Below are 13,384 nucleotides of genomic sequence, written 5' to 3' on the forward strand. Positions count from 1 at the left end.
TTTATCAGATCAGACCTTTTCTGTTGTTTTATAAAACCAATAAGCAATTTCCGCTACACATTTCGCCTGACAACACTTCATAACTGTGGTAAAACTGCTAAAACACAACCTATTGTGGCTAGTTGCTTTATTTCAGTAGATTTAAAGATTTCTCTTTGGTCATCCAAACTCCTCCATTTGGAGAGTCAAACAAACAGAATCAAAACATACAGAGAGAAATGAAAGATAACAGCACTAACCATTCTCTTTGCATTCTTCTGGGGGCTTCGCTTTCTTCGCAAGCCGGGGGTCCAACCAGGACGTCGTCTTCGTATTGTGGCTGGGGAGGAGAGAAATGGAGCAGAAAAGGAAAAGAGATGAAGACGAGAGAGAGATGAGAGTGGTGCAGACTGCTACTGTAAATCGTCATGCTGAGGAGAATTGAGAGACTGAAAGGAAGTCTCTGGAGAGCTCATCTCTAAACGAGTGTGAGAAAAAAAGTTTAGCTTAACAAAATGGCAATCGATACTTTTAATTAGCTGTAAGCTTCTCATTAGCACAGCAAGAAAGAGAGGATGAGGAGAGAGATGGTGAAGAAGAAGAAGAAGAGTGACATTGTATAATGGAGGAAAACCAAACATGAGCGGTGATTTTGCTAAACTATTTAAATCACAGTGTTTTTTTCCTCACAGTTTTGTTATCTGAAACCAATTTCAGCAGTCATAATAAACATTTCTTTTGAAGGATTTGGCAAAATTGTCAGTTTTCGGTGGCTTAGTGTACAATGCTTACCAATGGCTAATTAATTGTCTTTGTAATTAATTTTAGTCTCCAACAAAGTTCTGAAAGTATCTGAAATGTTGAGTCATAGTCCTGCAGCGTGACCGCTCCTATGATGGCCATCTAGGAAAGAGCCAATGAGAGTACAGCAACTGATGATGCAAATGTGAGTGTGTGTGTGTGTGTATGTGTGAGACAGATCCTTTTAAAATGTTGATACTGCCTTCTCTCTATTTCATACAACATTAACATTTCGTTAATTAGCCAATTATGCTAATTAATGCTACATCCATTAGTTACAATTATATTGAGATAGCACTGAAGTATAAGCGGTCCACGAATTCCCTCTATTACCCAGTCATGACTCCAAACACTTCAACTTTTTTTTTTGTTTTCCTGGCTAAACACTGTTTTACATAAGCATAAGGGCTAGCATGGTTTTGCGCAACACCATTTTAATTTTGATTGTCTGTGGATGCCAGCTTTTGATATGATTTTTGATGTCAAAATGATTTAACTGCTGTTGATTGCTATGAAATGCTACAATTTAAATGCTATCGAAAATAAATGTTGCTGCATCTTTTACAGGTACAGCATAGCCTGGAGCATTTGGGCATTGACAATGTGTGATACTAATCACAAAGCCATGGTTTAATAAATTACACAGACAACAAAACAAAATTGGTGTTGTTTTGTTAATCCATGAAACAAAACTCAAACAAAACCAAACAAAACCAAACAAAACAAAACAAAACAAAACAAAACCAAGAGCATTTAGGCATCAACAAGTTCTGAAACTATTCGTAAAGTCATGGTTTACCAAAACAGAACAAAACAAACAACTAAAAATAACCTATACTAAAAACAAAATAAAACAAATTATCTTGCCATGATGCTCGACAGCAACACTATACCTCCAAAAACGTATGTTGTATTATTAAGTGCATGCTGGCACATTTCCGAACACAAGCAAGAAGCATTTTTGTCCATGCATACTATGTATTAACATACATTCAGTATGTTTGGGGGGCTAGTGTATTCCTCCCCTAGACTCATTTTTGTCAAAAGTAGCAGAAGAACCAGCAATGAGATCAGTGGGGAAAAGGTAGACTCGACTGTCTCAGTGATGGGACTCGACTGAAGGCACTCAGCCAAGCGACTGGCAAGAGAAATTGCAGCCAGGGGCGAAAAGATGGGGCACCTTTGATGTGCTCGCTCTCTGTGACACTCCACACTTCTGCCCTTGTGTCTCTGTCTTTCAATTTGTGTCTTCCTCCCCAGTGTCTCTTTATGATTCATCTCTCTCTTACAGAAAATGTATTTAATATAAAAGCATATCAAAGGACTTTCTATTGGCACAGTGCATTTCCGCAGCTTATGTTTGGTTGCTTTGGGAGTTTAAATGGTGACTAAATGCATGTACAGAGACATTTTGTCGTGATTAATCTGGTCCAGTGTGTGTGTGTGTGTGTGTGTGTGTGTGCATGGTGAGAGATAGACATATGGAGAAGTGTCTACAGTTTGAGAATTAAAGACGCTCTGTCTGTGAGGGAGATCGAGAAAAACAAGGCGCCATTGGCTGCTTGACAACTCCATTAAATCCTCAATAGTCACACTGTGTGGGCCAGAGCAAACTGTGTGTGTGTGTGTGTGTGTGTGTGTGTCTGTGTGTGTGGTGTTTCATGAAGCAGTGACAGACTGTCCTCGCATCATTCGGAGTCACTCACATACAGCTTCTGTTATGAACGATGCAACAGAAAATAACTACTGTCCCTGTGGAAAAAAACAGTACTGTACAGCCACAGTTTGAATATTAAACACACACACACACACACACACACACACACACACACACACACACACACACACGCACACACACTTTCCTAGTAAGGGACATACAGGTATCATAAAAAAAAAAAAAAATGGAAAATTGAAAATTGAAAGTGTGTCTATTTCTATTTTCTTTTTACTCAATTATTTATATTAGTACATAATCAGTAAGATACATTATCTTGATATAACTTCATTATATAAATGGCAATCTATGTATGTATTTATTAACAAATGGTTGATTCATTTATGGATGTCCCTAATCATCTGGGGTGAAATGAAAAAGTATGGTGCAATTAATGTTGCACTATTATGATCGATGGAAACAAGTGTAAACAGAGATGCTTGTGTAAAATTGTATTGATCATAACAACAGTGCTTCATCTATAAATCAAATGATTAATAGAGTGTTATAACTGGGCGTATATCCAGATGTGCTGTGCGGTCCAAAACTATTTTTGCATTTAAAAGAGATGATTCAAGTGGCTGGATTACAGTGGTTTTGATCCATGATTGTGCCATTGCACAATATTTAAATATTTTCAGTGATTCAGGCTTTAAATTAACTCTATTAACTCATTTAATAAACAGCATGTGGGCAGGTACATGGTCCGGGCATGGTTAAAAAAAAAAATGAAATGAAATGAAAAGATACAAAACAAACAACCAAGCAGAGAAAGACTTGGAAATGTAATCAACAGATGTTAGAATTAGAACCTGTATTTCTTGCGTGAGCACCAAGGCTCAATATGGTCTGAACAATGCATGCAAAAAACAGCTCCGATGATTTCTGTTAATTTATATTCACAGTTGCCCTAGGCCACTGAAAGTCTCAGATACTTTTCAAATAAAAGACCCAAAACCAGTCCAGTGACCATAACTCAAATATCAAAACTCATGCCACTTCCATAACTAAAATACATGCTTTACAATCATTTTTATGTTATGAAAACCATAATATAGTAGTAATCATCTGTTTTCATAAAGGAACTCACAGGAGGCTCACAACCTGGGGCCTTCTCTCACTAAAATAATCATCTAGCATAGATTATACACATGCAGTACATATTATAAAATATAATTTAATATATCTAGCTGGTCAAGTGATCTCAACATGGTGCGTGATTTTACATATTTTTTCAAAATTACTATTCACATTCATTGAACTCTCTTAGTACTGAATGCACCTTTAAACAATGCTGTTGATTATACTTGACCATTCTTATTCTAATTAGCTGAAAAACAGACCGATTTACAATAGATACTCACTCTATGAAGTACACTTCTCCTTTCTCAGTGTAAGCCATCTCCCAGTTATCTGGCAGAGGACCCAACTCGTCATTCTCGTCTGGTTTGGGGGGTGATTTTGGTGGCTCTGTCTCTTCTTTAGGGGCATCTGTGGAGGTTTCGGAGGGGCATGTAGTAGGAATCTCACCTGAGGCATCCGTACTCTTGTCTTCATGTTCACTGGACTCTGAAACATTAAAAAAAAAAAAAAAATGCTTTTAACAGTAGTCCTCGACAAAAACTAAAAACCTTGCTGCTTTTTACTTTTCACCAATATTGTAATGAAAAGTCTTAAGACAAGAGAAACTGCAGGCCTACATCTCCGATTTAAACACCGGAATCAATTAAAAAGAATCAGACAGCAGAAGTGGATAAAAAATATGAATGGTGTAATACAATTCAACAGAATAACCACCAACAGAAGCTACGCTTCTAAAAAGAAGCTGTCAAATTTACAATAGTCCAGCGCTATATTCTGGGAGACGTCTCCAACTTTTATTGGCACGGCTGGTGAAACTCAAGAGTCCAAGACTACAGAAAAAAAACGGTGAATGTGAACGAGACAGACAGAGAAAATATTTATAAGAGAGGGAGATGTAACTGAGATTTGGAGTTTCTGAGAGAATTGAAAAGCAGGTCACTGTAAGAGGGGCTTGTTAGAAAAAGAACAACAGAAGACTGGAAGAAATGATGGAAGAACAGACAGAGATGGAGTGAGCCGCACTGAGAGCGGAGTGATTCAAATGGAGTCTGCGGTGAGAAAGTGAGAGAGAAGAAGAGAGGAAAGAAAAAAAATGGAGAGCCGAACGTGTCCTAGTTTGAGTTATGGAGGTTGGAGGTCCCAGAGGAGAGAACGAGGGGAAGAGAGAGGGAGAGACGAAAGAAAAAGACACTGAATCCCATAACATTCAGCAATACTGATGTTTTAATCAACTGAAAAATGAAAGGACAGTTTCACTCAATCACACACACACAAGCTCGGTTCTGAAACCTAGTGAGTTGTCTATCTAGTAGACAACATTTAAAACCATCAAAGGCGCACAGCATCTTTTTGTCACACTTGCCAATGGTTGATACATTTAGAATATGTTCCAGGCATGTGCAAACCACCATATATATATATATATATATATATATATATAGCAAATACAGAAACAGTACATCTAAGATGGTTCATAACAGAAATAAAGAACATTCTTATCTCATAAGAATGTGTCCCCTCAGACATTTCATCAACATTTCAAACTGTTCTCAGATATCACAAGATAGCATGCAATGAAAAGTCAGAGATTTCACATAAAATCCCAAGGCCACATTATTTGAGCTAGCCACATTAATAACATAGTTTATTATATACTCTTACTTGCTGTCAAAATTCGTCTTATTGGTTTCTATTTCTCTATTTTAAGATAAATTTCGCAAGACCAGTGTTCAGACTTTAGCAGCTCTTTTTCTTTTTACTTTTAGATCATTCTAAGGTTAAATAAGATGTGGTTTAATAGCTACTTAATGATACTGTTTTTGAAATCAAATCTTTGCATAACTTTGACAGGAAACACTTGCATCCAACAAAATGTTGTTCCAAAATCATTTGGAAAAGTTTTTTATTCATCTTTCAAACACAAATGAAATTGAAATATGGTATATCTTAACTGTACTTGCTTAAAACACAAGAACCAATTAGGTTTCTCAAACGTCTAGCAAATATAAGTGAGTTTCCATTTACCATATTTGATTTGCTCTATTTATGTGCATTGGTTTGTATGTAAAAAAGCTTAAATTTATTCATAAAAATTCAACATAAAGGAGAAGACTTGGATTAAAGAGTTCGGTTCATATGGATTTCTGCTGCAATGTCTTGTTGTACTTTGGGAAGCATCAAAGTTTGAGTGGAAGTTCATTGGAGGTACAAAAATCTCTCAGAACCATTTTTTTATTTTTGGGTTAACTATCCTTTTAGGGTCCCCCACTTATTTTTCAAATCTCTCTTCATTATTACCATAAACATCACTATATCAACATTAACCAACATTCAATTAAAACAGGTAAGAATTCAGAAAACCTCGGAAAACCTTGCCTAAACAGCTATTTGCCCTTTGGTTATCATCATTTCCAGTCTAGGCAATGTCAACTAAATGTTTCAGATTTTTCAAATAACATGGACTGATGAATCGTGCAAAAAAAAAAAAAAGAAAAAAAAAAGACCAGGAACTTGTATTAAGAAAGCAAATAGGGTCCATTTTGATTGCATGTTAAATTTAAGTGCACTGAGCTATAAAAAAAAAAGAGCTCTGAGCAATACATTTTCCTCTGGCAGTTCTTTATATTTCTACACATCAACAATTCTCTCCCTGTGTTAGATTCTAAATCACTATGGCATGCTGCTGTATTACAGTCAGTAGAAAACAAAAGGTTTTTTTCAGTACATCCAGACTTGATGCACGTTTCTGCCCCGCAGAGCCGCTCTTATGGAGCGCAAAAACAAGGAACGTGTGATAACATGCTGGCGCGACAGTTGCTAGGCTATTGCCTTGACAACAGTGGTTACTATGAGGTAATTTAGAGTGGAGGCGGTTGCTGTGATGATGCACCTAGTGGCCTCACAGTAATCATCTCTATGCTAGTAACCCTGATCTGAGGTCACAGCAGTAACTGGATTTACTACACCGGAGAGCCACACATGACAAGATCTCTCTTCGTCTTAAATTGATTGAGAGCTCCTCACCTGGGGTGATGGCCACTCCATTGCCGTTGATGACGGGCCTCTCCTCCTCTTCCTCCTCGGGCGGCTCGATGCCAGCCTTCTCCATGTTGCTGACGGACTTGTTACGTCTGCGTTTGCCCTGGGATCTGGGTGTTGCACCTGGCAACAGCTGATCAGCTACATTCAACAGCAGTGAGTTGGGCTCTGCCGGGGGCTTCGGGGTGCCGTAATAGTTATCTGCAACCAATCAGACATTTGATGCATAACAGACATTTGAAAGATTATAATGTAAGCTCTGCCACCACCATGTCACACCTGGAGGAATGGAGAAAGATGAAGCATCCTGCATGTTGTTTATCAGCCTCTCAGGCAATAAGCAAGGCACCTTTTTCCAGTGGGTGTTTACTGTAGTTATACTTTAGGGACAAAATTGCTTCCAGAAGTGAGCTGCATCTGCAGACACATCTTTTAGGGACATCCGACAACATTTTTTTATTCTCAAAGTAAGAAAAAAATATGTATATATTTTTGGGGTAGTGTTAAGGTCCTTGCATACTAAGTCCAAAATTTTCGTATGCGTTTTTTCATATTCAACTAAAATTCTAAAATTTGTCACACACAGAAACCTTGCACACTGAGTCCGATGTGTATTAATTAATCGGCTGCGAAAAATTTGTAATAACAGTAATAAATGGAGTCTTTAAGAAGGGAGGATGATTTTGTTGTCCTCTCGCTTCTTAAAAATAAAGCAAATATTGGTCCAATCCAAACCTGAGATATAGAGATGAAGGAGAGTTCCGCCTCCTTATTAAGAAGCAGCAGGATTATCACAGGCGATTCAAAGTTTACTTTAGGATGTCAGTGGCTCAGTTTGATGCTTGGTTAGCGATACTGGAGCCACATTAAAAAGAAGACCACCAATTTCTGTGAACTCAGTTTGCAAGGATCTTCAGAGTGCTTTGTGCTGAGAGATAAAGTAGATGAACTTTACAATCACCATTCTGGATTTTGGCGTTTGCTTGTACGGTTGCTCTGAATTGTCAAAATACCTCTTCAAAAATTGCTATGGATGCAAAAAATGAAGAAAATCGAACTCGATTTTTTTAATATCAGACGAAGTTTCGGAGCCAGTTTGCAAACGTGTTATCAGCGCAAGTTCGTATTTATTTTGCAATGTGCGAAAATTTTGGACAAAAATGTCTTTTGGGGGGGATTCCAAAATGACAAGACAATGTATTTTTCACTGCTTGAGAACATGATTTGTGTCGTGTGAGCACCATTGCTTGTCGGACGTAGCTACAGTAACTAAGTGGGGCGGGTCTTTGCAAGCTTGTGAGTATGGAAGTATATATAGGTCTACATATACAAAAGCTATTTTTTTTTATAATATGGACATGTACCTAAACCATCAATACCCTAATCTACATGCATAGTAGTAATAAGCTTTATATAAAAATTTGGGTAGCACTTTATTTTACAGTCCTGTTCCTCATGTACAAACTATGTACTTATTATAGTAATTACAATAACTATGTAATAACTAGGTATTAAATCTGAACCTATCCCTAAACCTAACCCTACACCATGTAGTTACCTTGTATTACCAGAACTTTCTTAGATAAATACACTGTAAGTACATTATAAGTACATGTTAGTACACGTACTGTAAAATAAAGTGCAACCAAAATATGAATATATAGATATTTGGAAAATAAGTCTGGGATGTACTTAGATGACTAGTCAGATAACAAGGTAAATGTAAAGTGTTCATAATATCGTACTACTCGGAGTGTGGTGTTCCCATTGCTCAGTCACTGGAAATCTTGTCTCCAAACAAACCAACAAAACTCAAAAGTCCATTCTCCGACACCTGTACAACACCACACACAAACTGTTGCTCAAACGACCGAGTGCTGCTCTATGTTTACAGACTCAGTGAAAGTGTCATGACTCCCCTGGGATGAACAGGCTCTAGAGGAGAGCAGGGCATCTGGTTGAGTGTGCCTTCAATTCTCCCTGGGTCACTACCTGACATGATGCTGCAGCGCGCAACAGCTGTAACTCATAAATATGGATTTAAAAACAATAACAGTAGAATAACAAACATCACACTGTTGAGATTTGTATTTCTGTATAATACAGATACAGTGTTTCTTCTATATGTATTTTTCTTTTATAAAGAAGTCTCTAATTCTAAAATACAGTAAACAGTGATATCATAAATATAATATATTTCAGATATATTTAGAGTTATTAAAAATGTAGACAAATAACACCTACATTATATTGTAACAGAATGCTAATAAACTCAACACATAATCTGATGCAGTGGAAATAAAACGGTGGTAGGATAGGAATGCTCAAGATTGTTTGAAAAATGAAGTTCACAGGATCTCTCTTCATCAGTGTGTCAGTACATTTTTGTATCTAGGGGATTGAAAGACTTTTATATATTAGATTTAAAAATCCTTTGTAAATCCATCAAAACTTCACTTATATACCCAATGTTACATTAATAATGCTGAGCTGAGAAAGACCTCTTTACTGTGCTAGTCACATTCTTTAAAACATTTTGGAGATCAAAATTCATTTAAAGAACACTGAGGAAAAATTAACACGAGCAGAAGAGAAGAGCTGATTTATTTCACACATGGAGACTGCTTTCAGTAGTTTAAAGAGTCAGATTGGAGAGAAAAGTAGAAATGGACCGAAAGAGGGAGGAGGAGAGTAATATTTATTCAAGGGATGGAGTTGTTGGACTTTTGAAGTAAAGAAAGGCTAAGCTCACAAGACCCCAGAGAATCAGATTCCCTTTAGGGTATTTTTATATCATGCTGCGAATTAACTAGAGTTACCGCCAATCAGATACTTTCCCAAGGTCTGTTCTCTACTAGGGTCTCAAATCAGATTTTCGCAAAAAGAAAACAAAAAGCTTTTAAAAATGTAAAAGTTGCACAAAATAAAAATGGCTTTACAACTTGTAGCCACTAGGGACACCACTGTGCCTAATTAATAAATGTAATAAATTACGAACGCAAACAAAATGCTCTGAAGAACAAATTTGTAAGCAAACGGCTTACAAATATCTGTCTGAATCATATTAATGATAGGCTTTGGAGTTTAAGAATGACCATAGAAATGTTTTCTTTAGTTATCTTAGATAATTATTAATTCATGGAACTTGTTCAGGCAAATTCACACTTTTTTAATGCACAACTATGATTTTTCTTGGTAAATGTGCTTCCATTGCAATCTATGCACTATATATAAAACTATATAAAAAATGGTTTTCATACACATGAGAATAAATAAATAAATAAATAATCTAGAATTTGCCTAAAAATGTGCATAAAAACCTGTCTGAAGATATTTTCCTCCTAAATATGATACAGTTCCCTTTGTCAATGTAAATCTATGGGATTATTTAGCTGATTGTCTTTTTCACTATGTTAAAATTGCTTAGAGTAGTAATAATAACACACGTCACCCCAAGGAACTCCATGATTTGAGTATCGGTCATGTCCATAGCACAAAAATACTCTGTATTCCTGTATTCCAATATTCCACAATAGCACCAATGGGAGGGGAAAAATCTCAGTGTGATTTACCAGATAATTTTTTCATAATAACCAGGGCCCGGTTCCCCGATAACGCTCACTCTTAGCGCGCTAAGAAGACCTCGAAGGATATATCTTACCAAAGTTTTTTATGTTCCTAAGTGTGTTCCCCGAAGTGTCCCTTAGGATGCTTCTTAGCACGCTGCCTCTTACGTCTGACGTTACAAGAGCGCTTTCCCAAGTAATGGTGCTGAATTAGTTGGCATCGATTGCTCAAGAATCGATTTTCTGAATTTTTTTTTTATGTAGCCACGTCAGGTAAAATGTCAAAAGGGCTTTAGTTTTGCAGAATAAAAAAATTTAATCGGACTAAACGGCTCCACGTCCGGCGCAGTCTTTGATTCAATTAAGGACACGTTGGGTCGCTGCCATAGTTGGTCGCTAACTGGACACCACCATGCTTACCTATTTATAGATCTTAGCCATTTAGAGCCAAATTGTTTGCCAGATTTTCATTATCAAAAGTGACTGCCAATTTATACGCTTTAATTACATTACAAAACAGCCTAGGCTAATTACCACCATATTAGTTCTCCATAAACTCCATAAATAGGTCTGTATCCATTGCGAACATATTTTATTATTAGTCTTAAAATGTCCATAACATAAAATCATTGTTGAGCCACAACATTGTCAACATACCATAGTTTGACTTGTACTGCGCTGCGCTGATAAAAGACTGCTTCACAGTGGTGGCGACAAGCGTCTTGAGCTCAAACAACGCTAAGAGAGAGCTTACGAATGGTCCAGACCAACTTTACGAAAGTGTGACTTACAGAAGATATACTTAGCGTACGAACGTGTCGGGAATTATGCCATAAGGTTAAGAGAGAGGTTAAAGTATAGGTTAAGAACTACTTAGCGATAAGAACATTTTGGGGAACCGGGCCCAGTGCAATATAACAAGAGCAGGGCAAATTACCGCCTGATTTAAGACAGGCTTTTTTGGCCGTTAAATATTGGTGTAAATACCAGTAATTTGATTAGCGCAAACGTTAGCAAATCGCATTTTGTGATTCATTTAAAATACTCTACTCCCATAAATTTTGCGTATGAAAGGGAAACTCCTACAAATGCATATTCAATAAGATCAGGCGCAAAAACAACTGTTGACACATTTTTAGCACTAATTCTTCACTGTGCATCTTTAATAAATCCTGACAATACTATTTTAAGACAAAAGATGGTTTGCACTGATGTAATCTGTTAATAAATCTGGCCCAAAATTGGATGATTAGTTAGTTTAAGACAGGTCCACAATCCATAGCATTATGATATCGGGACAAAAACGTCAATTTACTTTCATAAGTTCCACTTTCCAGCAAAGCTCCACTTCTTTCCAATTCCACAAACCGCTCAATGGTCACAAAATTGTAGTCCACTCCTGGAACCTCTCCTTCTTTAGGCTGCCTCGTTGTACCTACAGAGAAAGAGAAAGGCGGGATTTAGTTCAGGTCAACAAGTCTTCTAAGGGTTTGTGCCATGGGCTTACTCAGCAGCTAGAAAGTTCATCCAACAACTACAACAAAAAAGGGTTTTATAGCAAAGCTCAACATGAGCCAAACAGAACAGTTGCTTTGGGTAACTGGTTCACTCCATTTTTACACAGAGTGCCACATATGCTGTCTGACAGTCTGTCAGACACAGAAAAGAGAAGGAGGAAGGAAGGAAAACCAAATGTCAGGTTTTTGAGGTTTTAAGGAGAAAATAATGACGCAACCCCATTCATACAAAATGAAACATACAAGCCTGGAAAAATTTTGTTTTCCATAAAAACTTGTTATTTTGTTGACAAATTTCCATGAACCAAAATGTTGTAATATTTAGTTACTTTTAATGTTTTCAAAAGACTTATCATGCTCACAAATGCTGTTTTTTTATATAAAAAAAATACAGCAAAACTTTAATTTTGTGACATATTTTTCAGATTTAAAGGAATTGTTCTCGGTTTTAAAATATTTTAAAATGCGATTTATTCCTGTGATGGCAAAGCTGAATTTTCAGAATATCCAGTTTCACATTATCATTCAGAAATCATTCTAATCACTCTATTAATCCCTCTCAAAAGAAGAAGAAATAATTATATTCACCAAGGACACAGTGACAATAAAGATATGTATAATGAGATTTCTATTTCAAAATAAACTTTCTTCATTAAGCTTTTTGTTAATCAGCAATTATGGAAAAATTTATACAAATTTATGTTTCAAAAAGACTAAATATTACAAGCTTCTTAATATATTTTCAATAATAATTATATTTTAAAACATTAAACACAAACTGTTACACGATTAAAAAAAATATTTAAATACAGTAGTAGTGTATGATTAGACTTCATGTCCAAGTCAAGTCTTATAGCACAACTATAACTTTAGTTGGCATCCAATTTATTCTTGTTATAAGACTACAATGCAAAATAAACTATAGTTTAAAGTGGACCAGGGGAATACAGGTGCATCTCAAAAAATTTGAATATCATGGAAAGGTCTTTATTTTTTGTAATTGAATTAAAAACCTTTCTTACATTCTAGTTCCATTGCACACAAACTGAAATATTTCAATAGTTTTTTTTATCTGATGGTTACGACTTAGAAAAATAGAATATTACAATTTGAACTTGATTAGTTTTGAGTATAAATACTGGGTACCTCTTGGGCTAGTTTAGAACATGCATCCACAATTATGGGAAAGACTACTGACTCGACAGTTGTCCAGAAGACAATCATCAACACCCTCCACAAGGAGGGTAAGCCAAATAAAGTCACTGCTGAAAAGGCTGGCTGTTCACAGAGTGCTGTATCAAAATATATCCATAGAATGTTGACTGGAAGGAAAAAGTGTGGTAGGAAAAGGTGCACAAGCAACAGGGATGACCATAACCTTGGGAAGATTAATTATGAGTACACAATTAAACCTGCTTTGGAGAAGATTTTTGTAAATCGTTTTTTGATTGATCTTTGAGAAAATATTTAAAACATTTGACATACTGAAATTTACATTTTCCTAAGATCTAAGTCATAACCATCCGAATTAAAACAAAAAAATTCTTTAAATATTTCAGTTTATGTGAAATGAATCTAGAATACAAGAAAGTTTGCTTTTTTTTAAAATGAATTACAAAATTAAAGAACTTTCCATGATAGTCAAATTTTTTGAGATGCATCTACAGTATTTACCTAGACGCCTC

General features: G+C 36.2%; 1 protein-coding gene across 11 annotated transcripts in view; it reads right to left on the reverse strand.

Moving 5' to 3' along the window:
- The window catches only part of LOC113061885 (membrane-associated guanylate kinase, WW and PDZ domain-containing protein 2-like), a 190,268-nt gene that overhangs the window by 58,534 nt on the left and 118,350 nt on the right, over positions 1-13,384 (reverse strand). For 10 of the 11 annotated variants that reach the window (XM_026231406.1, XM_026231399.1, XM_026231392.1 and 7 more), the window contains exons 3-6: positions 11,498-11,617; positions 6,602-6,817; positions 3,859-4,063; positions 240-319 (exon numbers count right to left, since the gene is read on the reverse strand). In XM_026231406.1, the coding sequence (XP_026087191.1) occupies positions 240-319; positions 3,859-4,063; positions 6,602-6,817; positions 11,498-11,617 (621 nt within the window). Of the gene's footprint in view, positions 1-239; positions 320-3,858; positions 4,064-6,601; positions 6,818-6,895; positions 7,045-11,497; positions 11,618-13,384 lie in introns of those variants that run through there. The other variant, XM_026231431.1, reaches the window with a different exon arrangement.

This window comes from Carassius auratus, chromosome 4 (genome assembly GCF_003368295.1).
Source record: "Carassius auratus strain Wakin chromosome 4, ASM336829v1, whole genome shotgun sequence".
NCBI lineage: Eukaryota > Metazoa > Chordata > Actinopteri > Cypriniformes > Cyprinidae > Carassius > Carassius auratus.